Source organism: Pelophylax lessonae, assembly GCF_965119305.1.
Source record: "Pelophylax lessonae genome assembly, chromosome: 4".
Classification (NCBI taxonomy): Eukaryota; Metazoa; Chordata; class Amphibia; order Anura; family Ranidae; genus Pelophylax; species Pelophylax lessonae.
In genome coordinates, this window is record NC_138771.1 from 51,987,089 (window position 1) to 52,004,414 (window position 17,326).

At 42.9% G+C, this 17,326-nt stretch overlaps 1 protein-coding gene across 1 annotated transcript in view; it reads right to left on the reverse strand.

Annotated features, from left to right (window-relative positions):
* RLBP1 (retinaldehyde binding protein 1) overlaps window positions 1-17,326 on the reverse strand; it is a 93,154-nt gene that overhangs the window by 62,543 nt on the left and 13,285 nt on the right. Inside the window, exons 3-4 of the mRNA XM_082255406.1 lie at window positions 14,693-14,821; window positions 10,651-10,855 (exon numbers count right to left, since the gene is read on the reverse strand). Of these exons, the coding sequence (XP_082111532.1) occupies window positions 10,651-10,855; window positions 14,693-14,821 (334 nt within the window). The remainder of the gene's footprint in view (window positions 1-10,650; window positions 10,856-14,692; window positions 14,822-17,326) is intronic.

The following is a 17,326-nucleotide window of genomic DNA, read 5'->3' on the forward strand; positions in this document are numbered from 1 at the left end:
AGATGATGAAAACTTCGCTAAACAGACAGAATATTGTATGGATTGCTCAGGCGCCAGCAGTGTGGACTGAGCAGTGTGACGGTACAGCCCTCCACCCGACGCGTGCTGTGTTTCTCCAAAAACCGGCGTCCACTAGGATTGTACCAGGAAGTGACGTTACAAGCCATACTCCAATCCCCCAATGTGATGTCTTGAGTCTGGGAAGCATACAGGAAGGATGCTTCCCAGACAAATGGATGGGAGTGAGTTCCATATTGTGGGTGCTGTATAAAAGAGTACGATCTACCGTTATTACACTCATTGCCTGTTGTAATGAGTGCTCATTTGTCCTGTCCTGGGCCCTCGGAGTGACTAGAAGTGTTATTGATGGTAACTACATTAATGGTTTTCTTTTTTGGTGCATATATAAAACTATGCTATAGCAGCTAAAGAAGTCTGTCCTTTGCACTTGGAGGAACTTATGCTACCAGTTACAATATTGAAACTGTGTCATTGCTAATAGTTTACTTTACTTTTACAGCCTTATGGTCGTTCTTTTTCTCCTGCCATCATTTTCTTTTTCATACTATGGGAGATTCATGTACTCTAATTACCTGGAATGTTTGGGGAGTGAGTAGTGGAGTGAAACATCTAGCCATTTTTAATACCATTTTGCCTATACAGGCCTGCTGTTCTATGCTTGCAGGAAACTCACCTGTCTAAAGATAAAGATTGTGGAAGGTTAACCCATTCTAGTTTTCTCTTTTTCCAGAAACTGACAGGGTTCCCGATGCCCTGAGCCTGTTCCTTCAACAAAACAATGGTTCGGCCCCAGTTGGTGTAATTTGGGAGGCAAGGCTCACTTGAGAGGACTCATCATTAAACAAGTAACATAAAAACCTCTACTAAGGCATGTGAGATGCAGGTTCTTACTAAGGCTAAGGAGTTGGAGGAGGCTTATGTGGCAAACCCAACAGCCAATACAGAACGAGGATTGTTGGATGCCTAATCCCTCTATGCACAAGTATCTCTCACAATTGCAGAAAACAAATGGCTCTTCACACAACAGAAATATTTTGATCAGGGGGAAACTACGGGTCATCTTCTTTCTGGAATCGGTAGATCTCAGCAGGAAGTTTCCCATATTGATGCTTTAACCGATTCTACTGGTAGCCTGGTACATCAGCAAGATCAACTTTCTGAAGTATTTTGCCAATTTTATGCTGACCTGTACTCTTCTAAAGTATCGCCTGCCTCTGCTGAACTGAGCCAATTTTTAGATCGCTGCCTTCTCCCACAAGTTAACTCTCAATATCATAACATGTTAAACGCCCCTCTAACCCTGGAGGAACTTTGCTTAGCGGTGTATGGCATGGCCAATAGCAAATCCCCAGTTACTGATGGACTCCCCGCTGAAACCTACAAACCTTTAATGCAGCTCTAGATGCGGGTAAACTTCCAACTTCAATGAATAAGGCCATCATTGCAGCAATTTCTAAACCTGACAAGTACAAGTTATACCCGGACTCTTACTGCCCGATATCATTACTAAATACTGATGTTAAGGTATTGGCCCGTGTCCTGGCTACCCGAATGGCTACTACGGTATTCGAAAATTAATACATATAGATTAATCGGGTTTCATCCTCACAAGATCTACTGCCCTAAACATTAGCCGTCTATATCTAAATATGGAACTTCCTCTTGACAACCCGGGTAATAGAACGGTCCTTTCCCTTGACTCTGCTAAAGCATTTGATAGCTTTGAGTGAAATTATCTATGGGCTGTGCCTAATTAAATTCTCCTTGGCCCCAGTTTATAGCCTGGATAAAAATACTTTATGCAGAGCCAGTGGCAAGACTACGTATTAACAGCTCCCTATAGGATACTTTTTCTCTGGGCCGGGGCACTAGGCAGGAGTGTCCATTGTCCATTGTTGCTTTTTTCTGTTCCTGGAACCCTTAGCAGCACTGATTAGGGCCTCCCCCCGTATAATAGGTTTCAAAAGAGGAATATGGGAGGATAACATTTTATTGTACGCAGACGATGCTCTTTTATATCTGGGAGACACCGCTGGCTCCCTGGAAACAGCAATGAACCTTATTGAGGATTATGGATCTTACACTGGATTTTCAAAGGGTTGGAACAAGTCTGTTATCCTACCATTGGATCCTCTACCTGCTACCCTGCCGGCAAGAACCTCCCAGATATATGTAGTATCCTCCTATCCTCCTTTGGATATTTAGGTGTTGTAATCACGCCCGATCTGCAAGATTATCTTTTGTTAAATCTTAAACCTATTCTACAAAAATTTAAAGGTAAATGTGCTAGTTGGTGCAAACTCCCACTGTCAGCAAATGGCCACGTTAACTTAATTAAAATGGTGTGGTCACCCGAATGCTCTATGTTTTGCATAATTGTCTTTCAAAAAATATCTGGTTCTTGCAAATAGATTCGCAGTTCAGAGAATTAATTTGGAAAAAGGGACCTGCTAGAATCAAGCTCTCTACCCTACAATACCCCAAAGATTAGGGAGGTATGGCAGTGCCTCATACTCAAACTTATTTTTTATGCAACTCAGCTTCAGCATTTGGTGGGTTGGGTCTTGCCTAACACCACAGATCCATCTCGTAATCTGCTGAAAAGTTAAGACACAGTCTATTCTGCTTTCTCACATTTAGAAATGGGGGAGCCTGCTGTCCCTCCCCATTGTCTCACAGTGAATCTGCTTCTCTATCTATGGCGAGTGGTCAAACGAAAATTAGGGTTGACACGGTTCTTCTGTTGTACCCCTATTTGGGGCAATAGACTCTATGCCAAATTGTACAAATTGACAGACACTCAACACTGGGCACTTGCCGGAATTACATTTATACCTCAACTCTATAGGGGAAATGTTCGGAAATCCTTTGACCAGCTAGGGGAAGAGTACAACATTCCTAGACGCTCCTTTTACCAGTACCTACAATTACGGCATGCAGTACAAACACAGGCTGGGGATTTGGCTTTCCATCTGACCGAGTCTAATTTTTTTAACTCTCTTATGTCGGAAACTGATAAAAGGGGAGCCATAGCTAGAATCTACTCACACCTCCTGATGAAGACTCAGTCAGGACTCGGCTTTGCTGGGGAGTGGAGGGAAGTGGGATGTGGATATAGGACCCATAGATGGAGAAACTTAGGAGGCAGCGTTGGGGGGCTGTGCCATTGGTGTTGGTGTCAGCTGCACCAAAGCTGTCGCAGTTGATTATTTTGCACCTCACTTATCGTACGCCAAAACAGTTGTTCACCTGGGGAAGAAGAGAATCTCCTATTTGTCTTAAGTGTAGAGCTCATAATGGAGACTTTATACATACAGTATGATCTGTAAATGTCCCAAACTTGTATGTTATTGGGGAGAAATACTTACAGTAATTAACCAGACATATGATGTACACCTCACTATGGATCCACTCATCTGCCTTTTAGGCGCACCTTTTGAAGAACAATACACCCCAGGCACCTATATAGCTGTTACCCGGCTCCTATAATTGGCAAGGAAGCTTGTTGCACGCTTCTGGCTCTCCCCCTCCACACCGAGCCACACACAATGAATTGAACATATAAACCATATCCTTATTAGGGAAAAGAACTAATAGCATAGACGTTCGCCCAATAAATTCTAGTCCATATGGCAACATTGGCTTCACGTTCGGGGCTTAGCCCCTAAACAGCTTATTTTAGATTGCACATTTAAGGTTACCAATTTCTTATGGTTCTAACTGCTTATGATTATGATTATACTTTTGTCCTGTAAAGTGGAATATGTACCAAAGGCTTACCCCATTCTGGCCAAAGGCTAACTTATTGAGTGCCTTTTTGCTCCTTTGTTTCACACTCCAACTGTTTGTTGCTCTATAGCATGGGTGTCCAACCTTTTGGCTTCTCTAGGCCACATTGAGTGTAGAGAAATTTTCTCGGGCCGCATAAAAAAAATATATACTATAGTTAAGCCAGGTATATAAGTAATAAAATGGCGCTGCGCCCTTCCCGAGCTGCTGCGCCCCCCCCCCAGCACTAATTTAACACAACTAGTGGATGATCCCCTCCGAGGCAGCCTCTGCCTACACTTAGTTGGAAGCCGCCGTGGCCATGCCCCTGACTCAACTTCCTTCCTCCCCAGCAAAAAAAAAAACAATTGTCAGGGGGCAGTGGGCCGCATTGCCTGCGGTTCTGGGCCGCATGCGGCCCCCAGACCGCAGATTGGACATGCCTGCTCTATAGTATGTTAGTTGGTTTTTATTCCTTTTTTTTTTCTTACTTTTTTTTTTTCTTTCATTTTACCACAATTTGAAATGAGGGATATTAGCTCTGTCATACATTCTTCATTGTATGACATGTAACATACTTGATGAATATTATAACCCTTTATGATATCAATAAACCTTTTTTCTTACTTAAAACAAAAAAACAAAAAAAAAAACAGAGGCCCCAGGGGTAGCACAATAGGTACCAAAAGGCCGCATGCGGCTCCCAGGCTACAGGTTGGGCACCAGGGGCCCCAGACTATCATTTACTTTACAAGTGCTATGAATTCAGCCTGTGTTATGCATCAGGAAAATCGCAAGCATTGCTAATGGATGAAAAGTAAGATCACAAGCCAGTTAATCTCTTTCATTTGCTAAGCCTTAGACTATCTGTGCAGCGATCACATGCTCCTGGCATGACCTTATCACAACAGGAAGAGGAGTTTGTCATTTACAGTGTTACAATACGTTTTACTATACACTTGGAGTTGGATTTTACTAGTTACGCATCACATGTGGTGTGCTTGGTGATTTTCCCAGGAAACACATGGAATATCTCCCCAGACCGTTGCAGAGAGATGGTCCTGACTCCTGGCTTTATTTCTGAAAATTTGTAACTGAGGCCCAAACAAATCTCGCACATGGGGCAGTGATGCTAATAATTTCACATACACGCAAAATAACGCGTTTTTCACTACATAGGGTATACACACGCAGTGCTTGTGTCATTATCTACATATCTAACATTGCCAGGTATTCTGACTTTCTCCGAAAAAGAAAAATATGCAATAACACATGGAATAAAACATATAATTATGAACCAACCAAACTCAATATGTTCTCTGAAATGTCATTTTGGAGAACTGCGGTATTAAACTGCTACAAAATGTTATAGTTTTATGCTGGTACATTAGTGCCATCTAATGGTCAGACATTTAAGTAATTAGATCCACCTTTATGCTAGAAATTGAATGCATGAAACCAAGTTGTTTAACCACTTAAGCCCCAGGAGATTTTACCCCCTTCCTGACCAGGGCCTATTTTGCGATTCGGCACTGTGTGACTTTAACGGACAATTGCGCGGTCGTGCGACACTGTACCCAATCGAATTTGATGTTATTTTTTTCCCACAAACAGAGATTTCTTTTGATGGTATTTGATCATCTGTGCGATTTTTGATCATGCGCTATAAACAAAAAAAGAGCGTCAATTTTGCAATTTTGCAAAAATAATATTTTTCACATTTTTTTTATATGAAATTCCCCCCCAAAAAAATGTGAAAATCAAAACTTTTTAACATTTTCGGCCAATTTGTTTTATGGTACATATGCTTGGTAAAAAAAATCGCAAAAAGCGTATTTTGATTGGTTTGCGCAAAAGTTATCGCGTTTACTAACAGAGGGAAAGATTTTTGTCATTTTTGTTGTTTTTTTTAACGTGTAATGGCGGCGATCTGCGATTTTTTTTGCGGTACTGCGACATTGCGGCGGACAGATCGGACCCTTGACTGACATTTTTGACACTTTTGGGGTTACCAGTGACATTACTACAGTAATCAGTGCTATACATATGCACTGTTACTGTAAAATTACACTGGCAGTGAAGGGGTTAACTTTTTTTTGAGAGGGAGGGGTTATTTGTGTACCTAGGGGCGTAATTCTAACTGTGATTGGCTGTGGCTTGAGCTGTATGAACAGTGATTAACGGTCCTACATAGTAGAACCGTATGATCACCATTCATACACAGGGGAGAATGACAGGTGGCTTGTTTACATTAGCCGCCTGCCTTTCTCCCTCTGCACCGACGATAGCCGAGTGACATCGGGTCCGCCGGTCACACGCGCGGGGGGGTCCGTGACCACTCGGGAGCGGGAGCGCGCCTCCGGGGGCGCGCGCTCGCTCCCTAGACCCTCACAGGCTAGCGACGTAGTACTACGTCACTCTGCCTGTGAGGGGCTGACCGCCGCAGTAAATAGTCGTGCGGCAGTCAGCAAGTGGTTAACAACAAATGTGTATTTAGAATGTTATTTTGCATTGAAACCTGCATACAATCGATAAGGGGGTCACAGGCAATACTCTGGATCCTGGAGACTATTCATCCAGCTGCAGGTCCACACCAAGGTACGGACCTTCAGTTATGGGGCTGGAGGAAGAAGACATTTATTTTTATTTATTTTAGGTACTTATATAGCGCTGTCAATATACACTTTACATATATATATATTGTACATTCACATCAGTCCCTGCCCTCAAGGAGCTTACAATCTAAGGTCCCTAACTCACATTCATACACATGGTAGGGCCAATTTAGACAGGATCCAATTAACCTACCAGCATGTTTTTTGAGTGTGGGAGGAACCGGGAGTACCCAGAGCAAACCCACACAGGCACAGGGAGAACATGCAAACGCCAGGCAGGTAGTGTCGTGGTTGGGATTCTCACCAGCGACTCTTTTGCTGCTAGGCAAAAGTGCTAAGCACTACACCACCCAAGTGGAAGCATAGTGACATTACCCCACTCCTGCTCCATTGAGCGCTTAGTCCCGATTCACACTGGGGCCGTCTGACAAGTCACGCTTCATTCAGTGCAATGGAACCATTCTAATCGGAGCAACTCAAGTCGCTCCAACTTAGAAAAAGGTTCCTTCACTACTTTGGGGGCGACTTGCATTGATTTCTATTAGAGAAGGCATTTGCAAGACACGCTGAAGTCACTCTGCACGGGGCGGCTTCAGAGTCGGGCGACTTTGAAGCTGCCCCAGTGTGAACCCCTCTGCCACAATGAAAGTTGGGTCATGTAGTTCCCTTATTTGCAGATCTCTATATATAAATCTTGTAGCTGTGTGGGCAGAACCACTCACAGTCGTATGAAATTTGAATAATGACAGGAGCAGGTGGGGACATGAACCCCCAGATTCTGTAATTGGGAGCAGTTTAGGGGGCGGAAGACTCTGACCATGTGATTGTAACATTACTCATGATAGAAAAGGTGAGCTTCTCTTTTAAGCTGTGTTCTTACAGAAAAACTATTATTTGCGTAGAACCAATTTACAGAATAAACACTGATTATGACTGAGAGTTAAAACCTAGGAGTTTTGGGGGAAAATCCAGTTTGTTTTTAGAAATATACAAAAGCCTGTGATATTGATAATACTTAGAGCCATTGTATACCCCGCTGGTGATTTTTGCCCACAGGTAATCTTATAATAAGTCTTACCTGTAGGTAAAATGAAGATCTCCTCAGTGTGCACAATTTAGGAGATATTCACCCTGCATGCAGCCACTGACATCAGCGGCGCATGCACTCTGAAGGTCCAGCGTATCGTGCCGGAACCTTAGAGTTCCTTGTCGGAACAAAGAGCTCCCGCCACTCACAGCGCCGGAGCCCACAAACCCGGAAGAATCACCGCAGGAACATGTCAGCCCCCTAAGCGTTGACAGGGCACCGCTGTGGGGGCTTCGTTCTAAGGTAAGTATGTCATAATGTGCTAGTATGCAATGCACACTGGCACCTTATGCTATTGTCTTGCAGGTTTTTTGTTGTTTTTTTCCAGCGGTTTACTACCGCTTTAACTTCTGCATAAATTAACTAGAACTAGATGAGGGCGCGCTTCCCTACGCACCAAAAGGCCACTTATCTAAAACTTAACCTTTATTATAAATCATAAAAGGTATGTAAATGACCATAACAGGTATCCCTATAGGGTGAGGTCAATGTCATTATACACTATATTACGAAAAGTATTGGGGCGACTGCCTTTACACGCACATGAACTTTAATGGCATCCCAGTCCTAGCCCGTAGGATTCAATGTTGAGTTGGCCCACCCTTTGCAGCTATCACAGCTCCAACTCTTCTAGGAAGGCTGTCCACAAGGTTTAGGAGTGTGTCTATGGGAATGTTTGACCATTCTTCCAGAAGCTCATTTGTGAGGTCAGGCACTGATGTTGGGGAGATTGCCTGGCTCGCAGTCTCCATTCTAATTCATCCCAAAGGAGTTCTATCGGGTTGGGGTCAGGACTCTGTGCAGACTAGCCAAGTTCCCCCACCCCAAACTCGCTCATCCTTGTCTTTATGGACCTTGCTTTGTGCACTTGTCCAAATCATTTGGTGGAGGGGGGATTATGGTGTGGGGTTGTGTTTCAGGGGTTGTGCTTAGCCCCTTAGTGCCACTGAAGGGAACTCCTAAGGTGTCAGCATACCAAGACGTTTTGGACCATTTCCCACTCCCAACTTTGTGGGAACAGTTTGGGGATGGCACCTTCCTGTTCCAACATGACTGCGCACCAGTGCACAAACAGATCCATAAAAACATGGATTAGCGAGTTTGGGTTGAAGCAACTTGGCTGGCCTGCACAGAGTCCTCACCTTAACCTTTGGGATGAATTAGGGTGGAGACTGCGAGCCAGGCCTTCTCGTCCACATTAGTGTCTGACTTCACAAATGCGCTTCTGGAAGAATGGTCAAACATTCCCATAGACACACTCCTAAACCTTGTGGACAGCCTTCACAGAAGAGTTGAAGCTGTTATAGCTGCAAAGGGTAGGGTCTTTATCCTGGTTTGTTTTGGCGAGTAGACCTTGAGTTTACATATCCTCTAAATAAACTGGAGCCTTTATATTGAATGTAAGAGGATATAATAAGCCTCATATTGTCTATATGTCTGTATCAAGAGAAGTTTAACCAATTCACTTGGAGGATGTAAATGTTACCACATAAAGATAGAACTTTGGTTAATAAATAATGGTGTTGACCTCTATAGGACTAACTGTTATGGTCATTTACATACCTTTATGATTTATAATAAAGGTTACGTTTCACATATGTGGCCTTTTGGTGCGTAGGGATGCGCACCCTTGTCTAGTTCTAGTTCAGTTTGGCTTAAGGTAGCATTTAGAGGAGATTAGCTTTGTCCATTCTGGGAAGAGTAACAAGACTGCCGATAGCCCTCTACTCCCCACTTAGGTATATTTAAAACAACACCTCTTGCCCACCACCCTCCTTCTCTTATTCTCTCTGAACAGTGTCATATGGGTATGGTGGTGTAATAGGTCAAGGACAGCACTAAGTGAAAAAAAAAAACCTTAGTCCAAAACCTTTATTTGTTCATCTGGTTACAACAAGCAATAGTACTTACAACTGCTTAGGGGTACTTCTAAGTCTATTTACCATTCTGCTATTTCCCCCAGCCTTGATGAAGGGGCATTGTGTGGTGCCCGAAAGGCATTGAAGGTCCTTGGCCTTGCTGTTGTAACCAGTTGAACAATAAAGGATTTGGACTCCTAAGGATTTTTCATTTAGCGCTCTCTAGAACATATTACACTTGGATTTCTCAAGTCAGATGAAATCCTCCCCTGGGCTGGGGGGGGGGGGGGGTTCACGTCTTTGTAGTAAGATGCTGAATACAGGTCAAGTAATGACTTTGTCCGCATTCTGATTATCTGTGAAAATCCATTCTCAGCGCTGCTCTACCACTACCACTTGGCAGACATGGGAGTAAGTCACACATGTGCAAGTCACAAGCAAGTTTTAAGTCTTAAGCTTCAAGTCTCAAGCAAGTCCCAAGTTACTGTGGCGAAAAGCAAGCAAGTCAAGTCGAGTCCCTGCTAGAAGTCAAGCAAGTCAAGTCATTTATTTTGGTCAAGTCACAAATCAAGTCAAAATACTGATCTACCCCAATTTTCACCTTTAAATCAGTTAAAAGTCAGTGGTCAGAAAAGGTTTTGTTTTATTTTCAACATTAACAAAACTGCTTAGTGCTTTTTTCTTGGCATATTAAAGAAAACTTTGAATGCCCAAACAGCTCAAAATCCTTTATCCGGTCATGTTTCAACACCGCAGTCACTAAAAACATGTTAAGTATTTCCATCGTTAAACAGCCAGTGTCCTAAAAATCAGAACACACTGAGGTGTTTTAAGTGACTGTGGTGTCAGAAACATAACAGGCACATTAATTTTGCTTTAACACATCTTGAGAAAATGCAAATATTTAATAACTTAAAAAAGTAAAGTCATTTCGAGTCATATGTCTCAAGTCAAAGTCAAGTCTCAAGTCATGAATACCAAGTCAAAGTCAAGCTGAGTCTTTTATTAATTTTAGTCAAGCAAGTCTCAAGTCCTCAAACTGGTGACTTAAGTCAAGTCATGTGACTCGAGTCCCCCCACCTCTGCCACTTGGATATGGGTACAGGGGGAACAGTGATGTTGTCCACCTGTTTGAGCTCCAAACCCATCAACATCAAAGCTTACTCAGGTCAGGGAGGACTCCTGGGAAGGTGACAGCATCTTTTAAATTGTAAATAATCTTACCAATGTCTGATCATGTATTGAACACCTTATAGTTTAGTGATCACAATTCAGCTTCTTGGATGAATATTATCCTTACCTTTTATAAGGTCATAAGCTCGGCTGACATCATATTTTCTTGCCCGTATGAATCGCAGAAAGAAGCCATCTGCCTTCCCGGCCACCTTCTCTGCTACAGCTTTACAGAGGTCATCTCCAGTGTTGGCTTTCTCCTTTACTATTGACCGCAGCTCCTTCACTGCTAATTCTTTGCTCTCATCTGTCTCATTTAATTCATCTTTAGCCTTGCATAAAGAATACAAAAAAATTAATCATACATAATAAAATAATTATTCTCCATGCTGCTAAAGATTACTTTTACAGGTGTGTATAACTTTACAAACAAAACTATTCATATTATTTTTTGTTATTTGTGATAAGTTATAGCGTTGTCAACAGACGCTCTGTGTACACATTTTACACAATTCTTTTAGGCTCCATTCACACTTGTGCAACTTGTCATGCACCTTTGGACACTAAAGTCACATGACAAGTCACACCCCATATAGTTTAATGTCAAATGTTCAAAGATGTGCAACTTAAATTTGCAGAAACCTAAAAAAGGTTCCTTCAACGCTTTGGTCCATGAATAAATTAAAAGACAGCTCTTAAAAGATGAATACCTCTAAAGTAAGTGAATAAATGAAAAGTCAGCTGCGCTTTCCCTCTATTCCGCTGGAAAACCACTTACATGTATAAAAAATTAAACAACCATATAAATCTACAAACGATATTATACAAATAAATCAAAACGCATGTCATGCAATGCTCAATTGTGTGTACCAATATTAACCACTTTACGTCTGCTCACAGTAATATTACTGCGGCAGAGTGGCTCGTTATCGTCTGACGACGTAGTACTACGTCGTCAGACACTCCCCCGTCTGGGCGGCGCTTGCGCGCCGCCGGAGGCTCGCTCCCGCTGTTTTCATTCACAGCGGGAATCGAGCCAGGGGAGGAGCAGCGGCGATCGCCGCTGCTCTTACCCGATCGTCGGGGATCGAGTCTGGAGATCCGCCCGCTGTGTGTAAACACAGTGGGCGGATCTCCATAGTGACAGGGAGTGACAGATCGGACTGTTCAGCATAGCTGGACATCCGATCTGTCCATGACTCACTCAGTCACCTCCCCCCCTACACGTCATACATTAACCCCTCCCTCTCCAATAAAATTAACCCCTTCCCAGCCAGTGTCATTTTTACAGTAACAGTGCATATTTATAGCACTGATTACTGCAGTAATGTCACTGGTACCCCCAAAAGTGTCAAAAATGTCAGTCAAGGGTCCGATCTGTCCGCCGCAATGTCGCAGTCCTGCAAAAAAAAAATCGCAGATCGCCGCCATTACGCGTTAAAAAAAAAAACACCAAAAATGACAGAAATCTTTCCCTTTGTTAGTAAACGCAATAACTTTTGCGCAAACCAATCAAAATACGCTTATTGCGATTTTTTTTTACCAAACATATGTAGCATAAAACAAATTGGCCAAAAATTTTTAAAAAAATTGGTTTTTACATCTTTTTTGGGGGGAATTTCATATAAAAAAATGTTAAAAATATTGTTATTTTTTCAAAATAAACGCTCTTTTTTTGTTTATAGCGCAAAAAGTAAAAATCGCACAGGTGATCAAATACCACCAAAAGAAAGCTCTGTTTGTGGGAAAAAAAGGACGTAAATTTCGTTTGGGTACGGCGTCGCATGACCGCGCAATTGTCAGTTGAAGTCGCACAGCGCCGAATCGCAAAAAGTGGCCTGGACGGAAGACAGCAAAATCCTCCGGTGGTAAAGTGGTTAAAGTGCAATAAGTTCATAAAGAAAGTGCAAGTGTCCAATAGTGCTGTGTGCCAGGGCTGCTGTTAGAAATCACGGGGCCCCGTACAGACTACCTGGCAGGGCCCCCCCCAGAAAATATTAACAATATATTTAGCTAAAATTACAACAGAATCACTATTAGCAGACACAAATATAACATAACTCACATAATTCCTGCTAAATCTAAAAAAAAAAACTATGTTAAATAAAAAAGAAGTTCTGCTCGTTCACAATCGGGTACGCCCCCTTTCTATTGTATATTTGAATGTATACAGGTGTGTCATTGGCTGATTCTCTTGTGTCATGTGACTGTACATTTGGAACTGATTGGCTGATGTTGTATAGCCATCGCTTCCTGCTGTTATCCCTGTGTTATCCCATTTATCCCATAAATAAACGGAGCTCAATGCTTTAGGCAGGGCATTCTATCGAGCATCCAATGTGATAACAGCCCCTGTGTCTGTATTACTGGGTACTGCTGAACGCGCTCCATTACCTTATATAAAAGAGCAAAATTTAGCCCAATGGGATTAATTGTGCTTGGCGTATATTAATATCCAAAAGTGCACTTATTAGCGCAACAGAGTTACTTGCGCATCAAGCGTACATTAAGATCCAGGACAGGCTTTAATAAATCAACCCCATAGAGTATGTAAACCCAACATTTCATATTCATGATATGGGCCTTGCACATGTATGAAAAAGTATCCTGCTCTCTTTGTATTGCTTCTTTTGTATGTAATCCCTGGTGTTCCTGCTAGTCCCTCTGCTTTCCTATCAAAAACTGATCGCACTAGGCATGAAAACACACTATGGACAGTTCTCTAGCTATGCTTGGAACTCAGCCTACTCTCCTCCAATGATCAGACTTGTCCCCCCCCCCCCCCTCCCACACAAACACACACACTCGCACAGCCATTCACTGGGAAGATCAGTGTGCTGGTGATTCTCCTCCCCTAGCTCTTACACTTCTAAGAACAGGGGGAATGTGATCCCTTTTAAAAAGGGGGGGGGGGGGAGACATTTATACAGTTTTCTCTATCTATACGCAAATGTTTAGTCTTTTATTTCTATTTTAAACTCAATAGGTGCTTTTAAAAGGTGAAGGTTTACTTATACAGTACCTTAAAGATGAATTCCAGATATTGATATTTTATGCATAGTTACCTTGGTCCAGCTTGGCCGATGCCCCTGGAAGCTGGAAATCATTGATCACTAATTGTCCTGCTGCATTATGACCACAGGAGGTTGGCTGCTCGTCCCAGGTTCCATTCAGAGAATGCTTTGCATTTCCTGAATGAATACAAAGCGCTCTCTGATTGGATGAGGCGGAGAGCGTAATGTCAGCGCCCCTCCACTTTAAAGGTGAATTTTCAAAATTTAAACTTTCGGGAAAAAAAAGGTTTCCCTTGCAATTGGGCCCTGCCGTAATGCTAAGTCTGGAGGTAGAGGAATAGGGTATAATAACCTTACTCCTTGCTTTGGAGCTCCCTGACACTCGGGATTGTGGACAAGCCCTCGCCATCCTCACATACAACGCAAAACCACATCCGTGTGGAACCATTGGCCACAGTGTCGAAGAGAAGAGGCTTTGTTGAACTGCTTGTACAGGGAATCCTGCCGGAGCGAGGTATAAGGTAAGTATTACACCTTATTCCTCTCTACACCTTGACAAAATGTAGCATTTAATCCTCGCAGAGTCAGGGGAAAAAATGTGGTTGCTGTCTGAAGTGGGGCTTTAAATGTTATATTAGAGCAAATCAGGCACTAGATTTGGCAACAATCTACATTTAGGGAGTTCTTTATAAATAAACTTTATAAAAGAGACTGTGAGACTCCATTCACACCAGCGCGACTTGTCAGGCGACTTGTCAGCCTGACAAGTCGCACTCCCTCGCAGTCCATTGACTGGTACAGGACCCGTTCTAATAGGAGTGACACAAGTCGCTCCGACTTAGAAAAAGGGTCCTGTACTACTTCGGGGCGACCTCGGACGACTTGCATAGACTTCCATTATGTGAAGTCCTTGCAAGTCGCTCCGAAGTCGTGGTGCATGGGAATGCACAAGTCGCCCCCGAAGTAGTACAGAGTCGTGCCGCCCCAGTGTGAACCGACTCTTAATAAGGTTGCTCCTGGGGACTAGTTAGATATATTTTCAAACAGTCTGAATGGTCACCATGGGCAACCTCACAAATTTTCCACAGTCCCATTTTTTATAAGTAGACCTCCATGGTCAAGGTTTCAGTTTTTTTCTATCTACAGCTTGCTTACCTTCTGCACTGTGTGTTCTGGAACCTTCTCACATTTGCCAAACACTGGGCCATGGTCTTTGGTTGTCAGACGTTCCAACTTGGCACGGAGGGACTGTTCCTCCTCAGTTACTATACGGTATGTTCCTGTCTGGAAATAGAGAATATACATCCTCAGTGCAAGGCAAGAAACATTTTATTAGGAAAAGGCAGTACTGGATGAAGTTACATAGTGGAGTTCTGAACCCCAGTTGATTGCCTTTTTGGAACATATAATACAAGCATATAAAAATACATAATCTATATAATATCTCTTAGTTCAGCAAAAAATAAAAACACCTCTCTTCTCTGGCACCTTCTAAAATCTGTTATTGCATTTATCTTGCGTCATAGGGTTAGCGTGTTAATGACTTGCCATTTTCAATTGACATGATCACAGTGCTGAAGGACACGTACCATTATTACCTGATTTATAGTTTGTATTGTTCTAGGTCAGTGGTCTCCAAACTGCAGCCTGGGGGCCAGATCTGGCCTTTTGCTTGCCTTTATCTGACCCTTGGGGCACTATTCTTCCTGATGGCACCAACAACGGGGACACTATTCCTCCCACTGACACCAATGATGGGGCACTATTCCTCCCACTGACACCAATGATGGGGCACTATTCCTCCCACTGACAGCAACAATGGGACACTACTCCTCCCACCGACATCAATGGTGGGGCACTATTCCTTCAACTGATACCAGTTATGGGGCACTATTCCTCCCAATGACACCCTTGATGGGGCACTATTACTTCCAGGGGCACCAATGACGAGGCACTATTCCACCCAATAATACCTATGATGGGGCATTATTCCTCCCACTGACTCCAGCAATACCACACTATTCCTCCCACTGACACCAATGATGGGGCACTATTTCTCCCACTGACACCAATGATGGAGCACCATTCCTCCCACTGACAGCAACAATGGGGCATAATTCCTCCCACTGACACCAATGATGGAGCACCATTCCTCCCACTGGCAGCAACAATGGGGCATAATTTCTCCCACTGACACCAATGTTGGGGCACTATTCTTTCCACTGACACCAATGGTGGGGCACTTTTCCCTCCACTGATACCAGTTATGGGGCATTATTCCTCCTACTGACACCAATGATGAAGCACAATTCTTTCCACTGACACCAATGATGGGGCACCATTCCTCCCACTGACAGCAACAATGGGGCACAATAACTCCCACTGACACCAATGATGGGACACTATTCTTTCCACTGACACCAATGGTGGGGCACTATTCCTCCCACTGACACCAATGATGGGGCATTGTTTACTCCCATTGACGCTGGGGCATTTTCTACACTCACTGTCTACAGTCTGGCACTCTCAAGGTTTAAAGGACAGTAAACTGGCCCTTTATTTAGAAAGTTTGGAGACCCCTGTTCTTGGCTATGGAGTCATAGGGATCACAATAAAGAATCAACTTACTTCTTTTTTCTACTTTGCGCAATATGGTCATAGACTTTGAAGGGAGGTGGGACATAAGGACATAATTCCAATTCAGGCTAATAAAGGAGTCAACTGTTGATTTATTGTTTTTTTTTTTTCAAATGATAACTCCATGTACATTCATGTTCACATTGCATAAAGATGCATGTTTATACAATGGAGGATTGTAAGCAGACGACCCCAATACCAACCTTATCCTAGCCTACCTGGCCAAGAGACTAATCCCACTGATTAGGTATCCATTAAAAAGGAAGAAACTGCGGCCGTAATGCTGCATGTTCAAAAAGCTTTCCTTTTTTCCTCAATCAGGCTCCTGTAATGTATACCACATTAGAAACGTGGGTGGAGTAAGGATCGAAGGAGTTTAATTGGATGCCGAGCAGGTCACATTCTCAATATATACGAGAAGTAAACATACGGTCACATGATCCCCTGATGACGTCAGCTCGTACTGACGAAACGTGCGTGGGGAACGTGAGACCGTAACCACTTCCGGGTTGGAGGAGCGCTGGCGTTCGGCAGTGCTCATCATCCCGCTGCTTGTTATTTGTGACAAAGCGATTGATGCATGGAGATTCTAGTAAGTTTAAACCTTTTTTAAATAAAGTGACATGTTTAGACTTACTGCACCATGAGAGTCTCTTTTTGCTCTATCTATGTCCGCCATGAGATCCGGGCTGTATTCTAAAAGCTTGCCATAGGAATATGTACTGTGGAGCTGAGGAGCTGAGGATCGTATACTGAGTGGATTTCATGTCTATGTGATCCCCTATAATCAAGGGGTCATATATCTCCGGTAAGGAGTACCTTGCTTGAGCACTGGGTGAAGTGTGGAGGTGAAGGCTTTTTCTGCACCATTATCAAGTCTCTGCTATACATAGTGACACCAATGCTATATGGACTTTTGTTTTTCTGTTGCTGCATATGGATTTTGCACTTTGTGATACTTAGCTTTGATTGATGATTTTCCACATCATTTAGTATTTATTATTTTTCATTGATTATACATTTATGTGAGTCTATGTGAAATTCATTATCTCCACAAGCACTTTAAACACATGTTTGAGTGCAACATCCCCCATTTTTTAATCGTTATAGCACTACAGCTTTTTTGTTTGCCGCTCACAGTAAGGAAGAAAT